General features: G+C 39.5%; 1 protein-coding gene across 1 annotated transcript in view; it reads left to right on the top strand.

The window, feature by feature from the left end:
• The window catches only part of nt5dc1 (5'-nucleotidase domain containing 1), a 103,200-nt gene that overhangs the window by 41,307 nt on the left and 44,104 nt on the right, over positions 1 to 17,789 (top strand). The window contains exon 7 of the mRNA XM_038271757.1: positions 15,292 to 15,466. Coding sequence (XP_038127685.1) covers positions 15,292 to 15,466 — 175 coding nt within the window. The remainder of the gene's footprint in view (positions 1 to 15,291; positions 15,467 to 17,789) is intronic.

The following is a 17,789-nucleotide window of genomic DNA, read 5'->3' as shown; positions in this document are numbered from 1 at the left end:
ACCTCTAGAAACAAAAATGGTAAAATGGTAGAGGCACAAACAAAAAATTTTGCTGCACAAAACAGCACAAACGTTTGACACCAATTTTGTCTAATTTGAAGAAGGTTGACCTTTTGACCTTTAGATTTTCATTCATATTTTCAAAGCCAAAGCAGCACAAACAACAATTTTTGCTGCACAAACAGAGCTGAGTTAGTTGACGCCCATTTCGTCTTATTTGAAGAAGGTGGGGGGGGGCTGGTTGACCTTTGATGACGTCTAGAAATATTTCTTTATATCTTTAAAATGGTAGCGGCACAAACGAAATTTTTTGCTGCACAAACCAGCACAAACGTAGCACAAAGGTTTGACACTAATTTTTTCTGATTTGAAGAAGGTGGGGGTGTACGGGGGTCTGAGCGGCTCCGGCAGCAAAATAATATCTGAAGGCAGGATGATAATCTGGATGAACTGACTGCACTGATGAAGTCTTCAGGTGGACTTTCTTTCTTAAAAATATATTAAAACTACTTTTTATCCTCTGATCACAGCAAATATATCTGCCATTGTTCCAGGCAAAGGAAGGATAGAGTAGCCCCGCCCATCGCACATCAGACCCACTTTACCACCGCGCAGCCAGAGCAGCAAAGATGCTTCAGCCGTGCGTCAGAACTAAACTTGTATAAGCATAAAAAATGAAGCAGCACGCACGTTTTTGCTGCTCCTGCTCTGAACGTAGCATTAGACTTCAATTGTAGATTGTGTTGTGCCTTTTTAAGTCAAAGGGGTTAATCGGTTATTGAAATAACTTTGAAATAACTTTGACTAAACTTTGAAGAGGCTTCGCAGCATAAAATGCACATCCAGCAGATTCCAAACCAGCTTCTTCCCCAGCACCATCAGACTGCTGAATGTTGGGAAAAAAATGAAATCATGTCAGTCTCTTTATCCAACTGACCATATGATTATTTTTTTTTTGTATTTGAAAGCAATGAAAGCATTTTATATTTAATAGGGGCAATAAATCGACTTGGCTTCATGTTGTTTTCAGTTTATTGAAGATCCAAGATAATCCAGACTTCTAAACAGAGATTAGGTAACCACTGAATATGATAAGCTGATGTAGTTAACCATATTTTACCAAATGAATATTATAAATAACTTGGTGAGCAACTTATCTAGGTTTATGACTCCCATTTTTTAATTAATCAAAGCTGTTAACCACTCTGTTTGCTGTTGGCTCTTACCAGGAGGAATATCCCTACAGTTGTTAAACATAAAAAACTATTTGTTAATTATTTGCCTGAAGCTGCTATTAGGATTAAAATATTTCTATAAATGTATCCATAAAGCTGAGATTTTACAGCCAGCACAGGGCACCGTCCTGCCTACCTTCTATTAACACTGTATGGTTATTATCTGACTTCACCTCCCTCAATATATGGAGGACCAACTCTGCCATATTTAAAAACAGATACATAAATAAATAAATAAATGCTCAATAAATAAATAAGGTATGCTTATTTATTTATTGAGCATTTATTTATTTCTGTATTTATTTTTAAATATGGCAGAGTTGGTCCTCCATATGAAACATTCTACGTTGGATAAAGAGTTTTTTTGGGTCTCTTTGTGCGGTTGCCATAGGTAACCATGCAATGATATGCTGGCTCATTTAAATATGCAATGACATTGAAGCATTGCTTTACCTGGAGCCTTTTAGGTTGAATGTAGAAGTGATAATGGCTGAATTTAAGATATAACTTTTTTTTCCCCATGTGCTCGGTTTCATAAATGTGAATTTTTTTCAGTGAATGTTATTTTCCGATGTTAGGTATATGTATACTTAAAGTGTTAATACTATGCAACGTTTTATGAGTAAGATCCCTTGCCTCTATAAAATGGAAAACGAGCTTTAATACAGAAGTTGATTTTAGCCTGATGCTGCATCAAAGATAGAGGATGTATAGCCCTGAAACAAACCCTGGATCTTAAATGTAAGTTAGCTAATAGTTAGCTGTAATGGAAATACTGTCAGGAGATATATAGGTTATGTCTATGGTTGCATCTATTTGCAAATAAAAATATGTAGCAGCAACAGATTTTAATATTTACAATATTATCGCTTATCATAATAATTTCTGGGACAGCAGCAGGGGTTTGAAGCTTTGATGAAGTTGAAATATAATCCCCACATCTCGCCTGCATGTAGATTCATTCTACACCTTTTAAAAGTAATGCCTGTTGCATCTTTATTAGCTGTTTGTGGCCTGTTTACTTACTGTCTACTTACTTATCAGATTTAGAAATACTTTATTAATCTTTTGCAGGAACTGCTGATCTTGCAGTGCAACCGTTTATAGAGGAGAGAGAAATAAGATTGTGAGTACAAATAAGATATAAGAATAAATAAGATAAAGACAAGAGTAAGATTAAGTTTTACAGTATATACAGTCAACATTATTTACACTTCACAATGCTGCTCAGTACCAAATTACAATTTTTGGACATAGGGAAGTAATGAAATAAATAAATAATGGATAATGAAATGACTGTCAGAGAGATGAATTATAGAGTTAGATGGCCATAGGCTGAATGACTTCCTGTGGTGCAGCGTGATGAAATGAGCCTCTGACTGAAGATGCTTCTCTGGGTGACCAGCACATTTTTCCCCAGAATTTTAATGTCATTAAACTATCAGAACTAAAGAACAACGAAGTTAACTCACTGCATTTAACCCACCATTGGGTTTGGTCTTATCAATGTGATGCAGAGTCTGTTACATGATTTAGTTTTCTTAAAATTTAGCAGTCTGATGGCGGTGGGGAAGAAGCTGTTGCAGAATCTGCTGGACCTGCATTGAATGCTGGGAAGTAGGGATGCACGATATAATCGGCCCCCTATCGGTATCGGCCTGTATCGGCCCTAAAAGTGAATATCGGACATCGGCCACCCCACCGATATTTAAGCCGATATTTGATCAGCTTCTGAGTTTCTAAAGTCTAAAAAAAAAAATTAATAAATACTACTACTTCTTCTTCCTCAAAAACTTCTTTTTTACAGACTTAAAAACTTCTAAAGACGAGGGAAAAAATATTGATACATTAAAATATCCCAATATCTTCATACGCTGATATATTGCCATTTAAAAACACCATATCAATCTCTTTTACTAATGAAATATTGCTATATGTCATCGTTATGCTACGACATCCCCCGAAAATTCACGAAATTTTGCCATATTTATATATGTTGATATATTGATGCGGTATCGATCTATTTTACTAACAAAATCTCACAAGAATTTGCAAAATATCACGAGAGTTTGTAACAGAACGATGAAATTTCACGAGATTTTGAAAGTAAAATAGATCGATACCGCGTTTTTAAAAATCTATTTGATATCAGCATATGAAAATATATTTGAGTATATTATTTTTCAAAGTGTCAGAAATGGATAACAAAACTGCTATTTTCAATGACTACTTATTTTTGTTCAGCTTTAACATCGATATCGGTTATCGGCTACATGAGTTTTAAAATATCGGCATATCAGATATCGGCCAAATATCGTGCATCCCAACTGTGAAGCCTCTCCCCAGAGGACAGCAGGGAGAACAGTCCATGGTGGGGGGGTGAGGGGTCATTGATGATGTTAGGGGCTCAGGACATGCAGCGCTGGGATGAAATGTGTTTTATGGAGGGAAGAGGAGCCATAATGATGGTTAAGGGTCTTGCTCAGGGACGCAGAGTGGCAGTTTGTGGGAGTAGGGCTCGATCTCAGAACCTCAGGATTCCAAGTGCAACCTAACCACTAGACCGCCACTCCCCAAAGCAGGCATTTTACGTAAAGGGTACGCTGGCAGCTGATTCCCCCCAGCTGGGATACGAACCTCCTGTCTGCAGGACGGGTGACTTACCACTTGAGCTAGCCAGCCGCTAAATGGCTATAACATAGCATAACATCATGAAGAGGATGTGCAGAATTATCCAGCATGGATTTTATCCTGGCCAACATTCTGCTGTCAGAGTCCAGCTCCTCTCCAACAACGTGACTGGCTTTACAGATGAGTTTATTAAGTCTGTTGGCGTCCTTCACCTTCCGTCTGCTGCCCCGGCATGCAGCAGCATTAAGGACGGCACTGGCCGCCACGGGCTCATAAAACATCCACAGCATTGTCCGGCAGATGGTGAAGGACCTGAACCGCCTTAAGAAATAGAGACGGCTCTGGTCCTTCCTGTAGAGGGCATTTTAGTTTTTAGGTCGTCCAGTTTATGGTCCTTAGACTTAGACAACTTTTATTGTCATTTTGTAAACGCAGAGTTTAAATGCAAAAAAATGCATTGATAAGGAAATTCAGGGCATTATTACATATGTTGCAAATATGCAGTGTTTTTGGTTTGGTGTTATCAGTGTGAGGCAGAGTCTGTGACATGATTCAGAGTTTTCTTAACAGTTCATCAGTGTGATGGCAGTGGGGAAGAAGCTGTTTCACAACCTCCTGGTCCTGCATTGAATGCTGTGAAGCCTCTTCCCAGAGAGCAGCAGGGAGAACAGTCCATGGTGGGGGGGTGAAGGGTCATTGATGATGTCACGGGCTCGGGACCCGCAGCGCTGGGATGAAATGTCTTTAATGGAGGGAAGAGGACCCCCCATGATCCTCTCTGCTGTTCTCACTTTCTTCCAGTCTGAGGCGCTGCAGCCTCCACACCACACAGTGAGACAGCTGCTCAGAACGCTCTCTATGGTGCTTAGTTTGAAGCTACATATTTCTTTAACAAACTAAATGTTTAATTTGCAAACCAAACACTTAGCCCCAAACTAAATATTTCTTTAACAAAGTAATATTTTTATAATGAATGAATGACCTAGTGAAAAGTGACTTGGGAGGAAAAAATAAACCCCTTATTTTTCTGTTAAAACCCGCTAAATAAGCATAAATATTGCTCCCAATTTTTGAATGCTTTACAAACAGCGCCCCATAGATAATGGCTTAACTCTCACTTGTAAAGCTTTATAATGTTTTTTCCATGAAGTCTGATGATAGATGGTCTGAAACCCGGTGAAACCCAAAAACATGGAATCATAGAAAGGGAATGCACTTTTGTCTAACAATGAGCTCCACTACATTTCTCTAATCACGACTGTGACCTGAAACTCTTCTTTTCTGTCACTTTCCAAAGTGCACCGTGAGGGACATGATGCAGCAATTTGCGGTGAATCTTCTAAAAATGGAAAGTCCACAGACGGAATGGCCCAGCCAGTGTGTTCCACGTGTTTCAGACAGGTGCTGGAAAACGCTCAATTGTCTGAACGCCATGCAGCACCAAACACTCAGATTATAGTTTTCTATTGGAGATTCAGATGGAGCTTTATACACGATTGGTGCTTATTATGTAAAATGTGAAAATAATGAAGTACATCTCTTCTTGGTATTTGGCTTTTCTGGCTTTATGTCCTTGGCTGAAGAAAATGACTGCTCTCTCGTTCTGCCCCTCCGTCACTTTTGGTGTGGCTGTTTGTGAAATGTTCTCGTGTCTCACCCTGATTTGTGCTTCACTCTGTTGATTTGTGTATCCTGTCGGGCCTCTTGTGATGTGTGCGTTTGTCTGTGTGTGAAAGATGGAGACGCTGCCAGTTGTGGTTCTCTCACTAAATCTAGGCAGCTCTCCAGCTGTCCAGAGCCTGGCGCCTGGCCTGAACGGCGTTGGGCCCAACCACAGGTCTATGGCTCCTCAGGGCACTTCAGCCCTACATTCACAGCCAGCCCCCACCCCCCACATACACACACCCACAGACCAGCGGTTTACACAGATGGTTGGTGAAAGATGCAGGACTTGTTGAAGTTTAGAATAATCGTTGACAAGACAGCCTGCTTTTGAAAAAAATAAAAAATTAATAAAGGGTTTGGTCGGGACTGTGTGTTTCTGTGTTGGGTTAAATTACCCAGATCAACCGATAGATATTCAGAGAAAAAACACTCTGTGAAAAAAAACTGTCAATGGGTATGTTAGAAACTCAGTTTTCAAGGGGCCGGCACTCTTGGCACATTAAGAAATGAATGACGACATCCCAAGTTTAGTTATTCTTTAAAGGCTACAAATTTGACTCCTCCCGGCCAGGAGGGGGCACACTCGCTCGTGCCTGCTGCACTTCCAGCCTATTTTTCTATTTTAGAAAAATCCTGTCTTATAATCTCTTTTTGTTCGTTATCTCATGCAGGCCAGTTAGTTATACATCAGCCTGAACACCTAAATTCGGCCAATCATATATCAACGGTCATAGCATCTTGATTCATATGTCGCAGCTAATGTACGCAACGGTTGAAATAAGAAATAAGGATCATTTCCTTTCCCATTGAGTTCCGTCCCAGTGTTCACGGGGATGGACGTCTGTGTCTTCAGCAGGCGTAGAGCTAACAGAACTGGCAGCGTTGCGAGGCAAGGGCTCAAACATGTACGGCTGGAAGCCTTCTACACCAAACCAAGCTTCTGCCGCCCTGGCGTCCTCTTCCACAACATCTTCGTCCCCGCTTTCCTCCTCTAAATAAAAAATGGATGACGGAGGAGACTCATCCACGACCTCTGACACTAAACTCTCCTCCTCTTGCATGTTTCCCATTGGGAACCTACTAGCACTAAGTTGCTAACTGGTTAGCAAGATGCTTCCAAGACACCGGCTACAACCAAACTTGCTTGCGAACCTTCCACCACACATCATGCCCCCTTTATAACTGACCAATCACGTTCTCTTTATTCAATCGTGTAAAGTCGTCCACCACTCGGGAGAATTCGGAAATGCAGCGGTTGGAACGGCCTTTTCCCTACGACTTTAAACGTAGTGAGAGAAAAAAACTTTGTTTTTTTGTTGCCTTTTTGCACATCTGATTTTCAGTGAATTGTAAAAGTAGGAAGCTATTGTTAAAAAGTTGACTTGAATTGTAATCACTTGAGTGGATCCTGCTTCTTCTAAGTAGCCATCTTATTGGGTGGTAAACCATAACAGCAGAATGAAAGTGCTGATGCAACTCTAGCATTGGTCAAACATAACACAATGGACCTTGTGAGCTCAGTTTTTGTTTATTCTCCCATACAGTCTGCGATATGGGATTTGGTGCTGAAGGACTCCTCTTTCAGCTGACCTCCCTGGCTGTGAGTAATGAGGCAGGACAGGTTCTCAGACGAGGAGCTGCACTTAAACCCACAATTCTTTGACCTGACCCTTTTCTTTTTGTTTAGCTCAAGGGTCTAATGACCTGTAAGGAGAGTTAGGACTTACGAGAAATTATATTTACATGTGAGATGTTTATTTACATCTTCTTTTCTTTTCCTTTTTTGGAGGAAAAGGCTCCTGGTGTGAACAGTAAAGTTTGCTTGTTTGTGTTTGTCGCCATCTTCTGGTCAGAATGCAGTACTGCTGCTCTCAGAGGTCTCTGGAGCTGTTTTTATTTATTAAAGCTCTTCTATTATGGAGGACCAGCTCTACAAGCTCTATTTATTTTAAAATAAATACACATCCTTCCTAATTTGCATAAAAAGGCAGAAATGCAGACAGAAATGTAAAAACAACGGGCAGGAATAAATAGCTCTGAAGGAATAAACAGGGTAAAAAAAATAAAAAGGAAGAATAAAACGGACAAAATATTATAACATGCACATAAATAAATACTTAAAAAAAAAAAGTTGAAGATTATAACGGACAATAAATAAATAAGGAAATTATTACAAAGGCAAAGAAAATAAATAAGCTATTTAAAAGAGATATATACTTTAATGTCTCACTGTATAATTTAATTTATACCTACATTTATTTGTTTATTGTATTTTTTTGGGGGGGGGGGCGGGCAATTAATTGTATGCTTATTTATTGAGCATTTATCTATGTATATATTTATTTTTAAATATGGTAGAACTGATCCTCCATATTCTATGTTTCACCTCTACTGTTTAAATGAAGATAATAGAGATAATAGAAGATAATCTTATACTCTGCAGAAGGTTACTCAATATTTTGCCTAAATTTGAACAAATGGAATTTACAGAAAATAGAGGAATAATAAATAGAAACATTTTGTCCTGCTAAAGGCTTTCTTAGCCCTAGAAACTGACGTCTGATTATTTTGAAACAACTGAGTTTGGTGTTAAATTATTATTATTGTTTCCGTTTCAGACACTAATGGGACAATAATATAATCCTTTAGGTCTTTTTTAAGGAGAATAATGTAGATTTTCCTTTAAAAAATGTGTTTTTATTTTTGTCTACAAATGTTGGTGTTAACGGAGTCATAACCTCGTGTTTCAGGAAGATATTCGCTCTAAACGGCGTGTTCAGCTGAATGTTTCATCATTTTAAGGTTAAAAGTTTTAAATAGTTTGCATTCAGACCACTACTTTTTCTTCCAAGCGTACGGTTGAGAATCTGATTTGTGTGAATGATTGTTCGCATGGGATGTCATGTAGCAACTGTAGCAGTTAGCCACGGTTTCGTTACCATCACTTCCCACTATTTTACACAATAGGTCAGAGGTCACGGATTAGCGGACCGTGGTCCGGATCCGGACCCAATGTGATTTAAAATATTTATAAATTACAGGATGTTGCTCAACGACAGTGTCTTATTTCACTTGCGCCGCTGGAGCGTCCGGCTCCAGGCTGCATGTGTTCCAAATGATCCAATGAGCTGCTGTCAGTCTGGGTTGCTGCTGCTGCTACTTTTAGACACTGCAGGCAAACCTGTGGCAAGCCGGGCGATGGGAAAGAAGGAGAAGATGATGAGAAAAAGAGAGCAGAGAAAGTGTGGACTGCTGGAAGAACTGCGGTGAACTGGTGAAAGAAAAGTGAAATGGTGCTCAAAGATGACCGTGCACATTTAGAGGATGTTTGGCTCAACCTGCTGCTGTGAAGCAGGATTCTCCACCATGAACAGAATCAACAATAAATCTGGATCCAGGCTCAAAATGAGCTCCTTGATATGTCCACCTGTATATAAGCCATCCTGATTGTACATATGACACCTCAAATCTCTGTGCTACTCCCTTGTATTTTTATTTTTATTTCTTATTTTTATTTTGTTTTTCATTGTGTGCGATACATGTACACTTGCATCTTAATCCTTATTTATCTTGATATACTGTATATATATTGTTTATTCTTAATGCACCTTTTTCCTCCTTGTTTGCACCTTCTTTAATTACTATGCCAATATGTGACCAGTGAATTTCTCTGCTATGAGATCAATAAAGCTCATCTAATCTAATCTAATTCTAATTCTAATGTGCTTTAGAATGGCTTAGTCTCCATTCAAACCCAGGTTTAAAGCCTTGCAGGGCAGCATAAAGCCCACTGTGAACATTAAGACAGAAAAAAGAAAGAAAAATAACAAACTGTCAGTTCAGGTGTTTTATGAAATATGTGAATCAGGAAATTGTCTATATACCAAACTTGAACGATTGTTGTTCTCTGCTTCAAAAAACATTTTTGTTAGACTTTTTTTTATTTAAAAATTCAATGTATAACATGGATGCATAAACACCTCATGTTATTTCAGTGTAAAATTATGTTTTAAGTAACAGATTATAATTAAAATTAAACCTTTACTGGTTGATGATTTTCTTTATTCGGACCCCGCTGGTTTTGACTGGGTTACCCCTGCTATAGGTATTAAGTTACAAAAGCAGCAACACTTATACCTCTATACCACCGGCTGAAAAACCGTTTTAAAGCCGGGATTTGCATTGGGAACAGCTCACTGACGCCTGACTACCTGGCCTCGTTTGAAAAATACACGTTAACCCCACATTTTCAGTGGTAGAGGCAGGGGCACCACCAGGAATCTGGGGCCCCATGAAAGACATTAATATAGGGCCCCCTCCACCATGAAAAAAAAATGAATGCAAGCTTTAATACTGCTATAAAGATGCAATAAAGACTATCATTTACATACTTTATGTAATTTTTATTTTAAAATTTCTACAAAGGAAAATTATCATAATGTGAAAAAGTTAAATATACATTAACTTTTAATTTTTCTTATAAAAAATAATAAAAGCTTATTTAAAACAAAAAATAATATGATATTTTAATGGTGTAAAAATCTTTTTATATATTCAATATATTCATGTTTTGTTTCACTGTTTACTCCTGAAAAACGATGGGAAAGCACAGAGATAATTTATTTCACTGCTGAATTTGTTTTTTAACATTTGAAATACATAGCGGGGGAAAATCTTTTCTTCTTCTTTAGACGATGCTGGTGCTAGCAAAGCAGGCTAATGTTAGCACCCTTTCACAAATTAGTTAAATCCGGAGGAGGAGCTAATTCGCACTCTTTGGACTTTTCTCGTTTGAACACCCAGCCAACCAAAAAATAAAAACCAGTATCAACCGGTTTTAACCGAACGCCAACACCAACATGCATGTTTTAACCCAAGACAGTTCAGTTTCCAGGCAATGATTCCTTTAGGAGAAATTGGCTCTGTTCCAATTTATGGGATGCTTCCTCAGAAGGCCAGATCCGAAGGACGATTACATCATAGCGTGGCGCCGTGGCCTGGTCGGATTCCAAGACTCCTCGTTATGCGACCTTAAAATGCATCCTAGCCCGATTTGAAGGACGGGTCCGATGTATCCTCTCTATCCTTGGATATTCCAGGATTCATTGCGAGACCAAGCAAGCCGGCTGCTCCATGATCAGAGGAAAGGTTACTTGGCGCCGAACAGTGGTGAATATTAGAAGTTCAGTTTAATATAATACAAGAATGTGAATAGTTCCGTCTGAAATGAATGAAAATAGTTGTTTTAAAGGTTATTTAGTCAGGTTTTTATCTGTTACTGTGTAAATGGGTTTGGTTGTAATTTAAGGAAAGCTTCTAATAGATCTGCAGGGTGGGGACTATAAATCTGATAGTTTAATTTTTTTATAGTTGATATGTTTATGTTGAATATTAGAGATTTTGCAGATATATTTTTATAAATACATTGTTTAGATTTAGTTCTATCTTTCTACTCCTTTTTTAGAATAGAATAGAAAATCCCTTTATTGTCCCACAATGGGCAAATTTACAGCAGCAGAAAGATTATTGAAAATGGTCACACAAATGTGGACCTTAGAAAAATGTATAAGAGTAAAGAGTTAAAATATGAACAATAAAATTCTGTAAAGTGTTTTAACAATATAAAACTGCACCTGGAGAATAAATAACCAATATGCAGCTATGGACATTTTTACATTAATGGATATTTGAAAATAGCAGCAACATCAGAGATGTGCAGAATGACAGCAGCAGGTTATTTAACTGACTAAGGTTTCTATCATTACATTTGATTTTATTTGTTCCTGCTCCTGCTGGTTGGAACATTTATTCACCTCTGGATTCTTGTTAATTTAGTCTTTGTTCACTTTACAATAAAAGAGAAAGAAATAAACAAACAGTTTTGAAAACTTCTGTATTCATTCTTTCCCTGCTTTGTGTGTCAACTGTCAAGGTTGCTAAGCAACATGGTCTACAGCGGTGAAACCTGCTGAAGGGTGGACCTGTTTGGATTCACAGCCAAAACTCTTCCGGTCTCCTTATTTTCAAGGACTTGAAAGGATCCAGTCTAGGTAGAGCGCGTCCTTGGAGGATGCAGCCCATTAATTCAAACAGAGCCCTGGTCTACATGCAGAGGAGTTATGCTACATTCAGACCGCACGCAGCAAATGCAGCAAAAACGAGCGTGCTGCTTCACTTTTATGCCTGTACCAGTTTAGTTCTGACGTGCGGCTAATGCATCTTTGCTGCTCTGGTTTCGCGGTGGAAAAAGTAAGTCTGATGCACATATGTAACAAACTAAATATTTAGCTACCTTGGTGCTAGCTAAATATTTAGCTTATTTGCAAATTAACCTGCTGAAAAGCGGAAGTGAACTACCAAAGTAAAATCCTGGGAATTTCTATACATTTAGTATATAAAAAAAAAATAGTTTTATTTTGTCATAGGCATTTGTTTTAACAAAGGGGCAAATGTTTAGGCACCTTCCACAGCTAGCACTAGCTTGGTGCTAGGGCTCACTCGCACTGGCACCAAGCTAGCTAAATAGTTATTTTGTTAAATAAATATTTAATTTGCAAACTAAATATTTAGTTTGGAGCAAGTCTTTATTTAAAAAACTAAATATTTAAGTTGCCAACCAAATATTTAATTTTAAAACTAAATATTTAATTTCTTTAATAAATATTTAGCTCAAAATGAAATATTAAATTTTTTTATTTAATATTTTGCTTCCTAAACATTTGATTTTGCAAACTAAATATTTATTTGAAGCTAAATACTTTTTTAAAACTAAATATTTTATTGGGAGCTAAATATATATTTGACAAAATTAATATTTTATCTGTACAATTATTGATTTATTTGATTTATTTCCAATTTTTGACTTCTTTACTTAACAAACGTCACCCCATAGTCGTGCGTATTTAGACTGATCACAAAGCTGTTAATGTTCTTTGTGTTCGGCTAGGCAAGGGGCAGCTTTGCTGTCTCCACACCTGCAGCCCGAATAACGACAGAAATAAGACTAGAGTGGGTCACAGTCAGGCAGGATCTGGAGTTTCTTCCCAGCATGTCAGGGAGAAACAGGATTTCTTAAAGGAATGTCAACACTGCAAACATCTTTCAATGAGTTTGATGGACTTTGAATTATGTTTGTCTTAAGTGTCCTGTAGGAATGGGTCAAGGTCAAAGCCAGTCTAAGAATGGAAAAACTCCTGAGAGCACTCAGTGAAATTTGTAAGGGGTGAGCAAGTCATTGAAAACAGTAACCTGCCCTATAAAGGGTTAAATATTTTATAGTGACTATTACAGGTTGTTGTTTTTTTCTGTCTTTTGCTGTTTGGCGCATTTCATCTCAACCATTACTGTCAGGCAGGTGGATTAGTTTGTTTCCTCTACAGGTTGAAAACCTGACATGTGCTGAAGTCCTTAAAAAAGAGCGTTGGGGATCTCTAACTCCTGTTGAAGTCAGTGGAAAATATTTAATGGTTTTTGGAGCTTTCTACCATCCACATTGACAGGAATGCATCATAACAGCTTCCTGTTGATTCAGGTCAGAAAAACCATGTTTAGCAGATTCTGAACCACAAGGTAAATGCTGTGTGTCTCACTCTGAGCAACCAGCGATGCTCCAGAGAAGCCGCAGTCCTCTTCCTGGGTAAACTGCTCTGCTATGGACACAATAAAACAATGGACCTACTGTACTGCAACGATCGAATGATGAAAAGCTGGAAGAAAGGCAAATCAGAGCAAACCATTCTGAAGACCTTGGCTGTTTCTCAATTCACTAGAACGCGAGTACGGACTCGTGTTCTCACCAACTATGTTCTAGAGAAGGACACAAGATAGTGTTGACTCTGGGAGAACGAGAGCACGCAGTATTAATATGGGTCAATTGGAACAGAATCGTACTGATGACATTACCACACGCTCAGCTAGTCTGGAGCTGCATTTCACCTCTTCTTATTAGTAGTCTCTAGATAATAAATTCTGACTTTTTCATTCAGTGGGGGAATAATTAAAAGAGTCAAATAAACACAAATCAGATGAATATTTTGCCAAATCAAACAGAAAAATCTCCATCAGAGCCAGCGATCCTTCACACACGGCTATGCAGAGAGAGGGCTGCTGCAGACGGGCTAACGTTAGCCTTGGCTGCTGCAGACGGGCTAACATTAGCTTGGCTAATGCAGACGGGCTAACATTTGCCTTCACTGCAGCAGTCGGGGTAACGTTAGCCCTAGCTGCTGCAGATGGGCTAACGCTAGCCTTGGCTGCGGCAGCAAGGGCTAACGTTAGCGTTGGCTAATGCAAATGGGCTAACATTAGCGTTGGCTAACACAAACGGGCTAATGTTAGCATTTGCTAATGCAGATGGGCTAACATTAGCCCTTGCTAATTCAGATGGGCTAACATTAGCCCTTGCTAATGCAGACGGGCTAACATTAGCCCTGGCTGCTGCAGACAGGCTAACATTAGCATTGGCTGCTGCAGATGGGCTAACATTAGCCCTTGCTAATTCAGACGGGCTAATATTAGCCCTTCCTTGCTAATTCAGACGGGCTAACATTAGCCCTTTCAAATGAACACGGGCAAACGTGACCCCTGGCTACTGCAGACGGGCTTACATTAGTGTTGGCTACTGCAGACGGGCTTACATTAGTGTTGGCTACTGCAGACGGGCTAACATTAGCGTTGGCTGTTGCAGACGGGCTAACATTAGCCTTGGCTGCAGCAGCCATTGCTAACGTTAGCATTGGCTAATGCAGATGGGCTAACATTAGCCCTTGCTAATTCAGACGGGCTAACATTAGCCCTTTCTAACGCAGATGGGCTAACGTTAGCCTTGGCTGCAACAGCCAGAACCTCAGGGTCAAGCCAAAGATAAGACAAACTATACTTTCCTACAGCCATTGCTAAAGCCGGGCACACACTGTACGATTTATTGCCCTTTTCCTTTTCCAGTCATGTGTGAATCTTTCGATCGGGCCGACTTTCAGCCTGATGGTGCATCCTGTAGTGTACAGCGGGTAACAAGGAGCAATCAGCCACCTCCCGATCAGGAATCGTGAGGTTGGGAGAAACTCAAACATGTTTGAAATTCAGTCGGCGGTTGTGAGGTAGTCATGGGCAAATCACTCAGTGGACAAACAAGGATTCTTCTTCTTCTTCCTCCTCTTAGATGCAAACACAGAAGCATGGCAGGGGTGCGATGAGTGAAATGGAGTTATTTCTGTAAAATTGACAGACCGTAGTAGCCACGTTTGCTCAGCCATGTCTTTGTCCAAAGACGTCGTCTCCTTTTCTTTTTAGGGCTTTCAGCACAAAATTACACAAATTGCCAAGGCAGCGCGTTTCACTCTAGTGAGCTTCATGTTCCTCTTCTACTGGTTTGGCTTCTGGATAGACGAGTCAGAGTAGCGCCATCTCACTGCGGAGCTGAGTCCCACCTGGTTTTAGACGTACAGTGTGAGCAGGTAGATCGCATCAGAGTGTCAGGTCACATTGTGAGAACATACATCTAGAGCTGTGAAACCCTGCAGTTTCATTGTACAGTGTGAGCTGTAGCTGAGTTCAATGATTGAAAAGAATCGCACAGCGTGTGCACAGCTTAACAAATAGATGCATATATTTAAACATCCGTGATTTCTTGATAAAAGGTATAGCGGATAAAATCCTTTCAGTTTTGAGTTCAATTGGTCAGTGGGGAAAATGACGCTTCTAAGCCATAGATATACTCTGCTTACATCCCACTCAGTTGTTTTTCTTCATCTCTTTACAGAGGATGCAGGGACTTATTTCCCCAGCATTAAGAAGGATCCTGGCCGTTACCTGCAGCCCTGCTCAGACTCTGTGAAGACCTGGCTGCGCACCATGAAAACCGCCGGGAAGGTCCTCCTCCTTATCACCAGCTCCCACAGTGACTACTGCAGGCTGGTCTGCGAATACATCCTGGGGTAAGTGACTGGAATGGAGCTGACTTTCACATTTAGCCAGGGGGGGATTTACCAATAGGCAATACTAGGGCCCCAAGTTCCTGGGGGCCCCATAAAACTCTGTTTACATGTATGGTTAATACAACTGTTCCTTATTTATGCACATTAATTATGTTTTTGATAAAAATCCTTTCACTAAATTCCATCAGAACACTGATAATAATAAGTGTGTCTCAGCCCCCCCCTCAGTGTCCACCATATTGGATCAGTCCATTTGCTGCACATGTTCAGAAAGGTCCAAACAGACAGCAGCAAACCATTTGAAAACAAACCATGCAAAGAGCAGTGTTGCTAACTTAGCGCTTTAGTCGCTATATTTAGCCACTTTTCAGACCCCTCTAGCACTTTGATTTCTAAAAAGCTCCTAGCGCCAAATCTAGAGACTTTTTTCTGCTACTGGAGACTTTGGAGACAACATCTAAAAGCAGCGAACTCTGCTCTCCAGAGCAAGTAGATTGGTAACCCCGCCTCCTGCTCTCCTCTATCTTGTCTGCTGTCATGATTCATGCAGCTATTATTTCATCCAAATGAAAAATGGAGAACAGAGAAGCAGATCATGGCTTGTCTACAGTGAAAAGAAGGACTGGGTTATTTACTTTGGCCTTTTTGGAAACACAGGAAGGAGCAATCAGCTAAGTGAGCTTAGTGCTTGGAAAAAATCTTTCATTCCTTTAGAGACAGCATGAAAAGTCAGCTGAGTACAAAACATAGAGAGGAAAACAAGAAGGAAAGGGACGAGAAGAGAGGGACACAACCTAGAACAGATAATGGATGTCTATTCTATTAACATTTCTCTATCTGTAGAACAACACTTTACCAAGCCTCATTTTCCCTTAAAGTGAATAGGGTGTGTAACATTGGGCTGGAAATGGCATATTTGCTGTTCTATGAGCCCTAGTGCAAGCCTGGTTTGCTTGTGCCGCTAGGCGTTCATGGAGAGAAGTCAGCTTCTTCATCCAGTAGGTATGAATCATGTCTGAGCCTGGAGCTGTCCACTTCCTCATACCTTAGAGTCTTTGTTGGAGGTCTGCCATTGTGATGTTTGCTGGACTTTGCTCAGGGAGATTAGCATGGTCAGATTTTAGGTCCTTTAGCCACTAAGCATCGTTGTTATGTTTCTTTCCCATTTATCCTTGCCATAGCTGGTTCTTTATGTATGGGTTGGTATATTTAGGTGTTTTTTTGTTTGTTTGTTTTCCCTTGGCACTATCTTCATATACTGAACATTTCCTATGCTGAAATCTTTTCATTTCATGTGTGAGCTTTTAAATCATGAAACATGTGTAATGCATATTGTGTCCACTAGATGGTGGCAAAATACTCCTTTGAGGATGGAAGGCACATACTGGATAAATGTAGTTGAAATACACAATATTGGCTTCAATCTGACAGGAAATTTTTTATTTTAATTGTTAAAGATGTAAATATCGTGGAGCTCCTCCAGAGGTTAGAATTAAACCCTGTAAAGTTGGAGGTTTCTCAACAACTTTATCCTCCAGATCTAACACAGCTGCCATAGGAAGTAGAGATAAACACAGTGATAAGCTGTGTTTATTTATTTTACTAAATAGTATTTTATTATTCTGTTTTACAAATAAAACTTCTAGGTGTATAACTTCAAAAGTAGATACATGCTGAGTGAAATTAGTTACTGAAACAGAACCAAACGTATTAGATGAACGTTTGTTGCCAAAGCCTTTGTTGGGCTCAGGATGAGCGGCTGTTAGTCTGCTCTACATGCGTTTTATTTTGGTAAAGAAAAACATTGTTTTACACTCAATCAAACTGCCTCAGAAACATAATGATATAAACCTCCGTCTGATGTCCACAGCCAGTATAAACAAACAGCTATATTGCTGTGGATAGGGCTCTTTAGCTTTAATCCAGAGTTTTATGCGTCGGTTTTTAATGTCCTCCTAGAAATCGATCTGAAGTGATCAGAAAAAAAGGTAAAGCTGTCTAAACTGTGGATACTTCCTCCACCCCCCTGCGTAAACACAAAAAACACATGTTTTTGAACTGTGGGAGAGAACTGGAGTACCTAGAGAGAAACCTATGCATGCATGAAAAGAACAGACAACAAGAAACATTCAGCTGAGATTTGAACCCAGGAACCTTTTTCTGCAGGGCAGCAGTGCAACATTTCATTGCTAATTAAGGACTAAGGTAGGAATTAGGAGTAGGGTTAGGTTTAGAGAAATCTGAAAATGAATGGCAATCAATATAAGATCCTCATCTAAACTTGAATGTGTGTGCTTTCATGCTCTATATAGATATATATCTA

Source organism: Cyprinodon tularosa, unplaced genomic scaffold, assembly GCF_016077235.1.
Source record: "Cyprinodon tularosa strain WSP-4 unplaced genomic scaffold, ASM1607723v1 ctg809, whole genome shotgun sequence".
In the NCBI taxonomy this organism is placed as follows: domain Eukaryota; kingdom Metazoa; phylum Chordata; class Actinopteri; order Cyprinodontiformes; family Cyprinodontidae; genus Cyprinodon; species Cyprinodon tularosa.
Note: the sequence above shows the minus strand (reverse complement) of the source record. Positions and strands in the feature narration are given on the sequence as shown.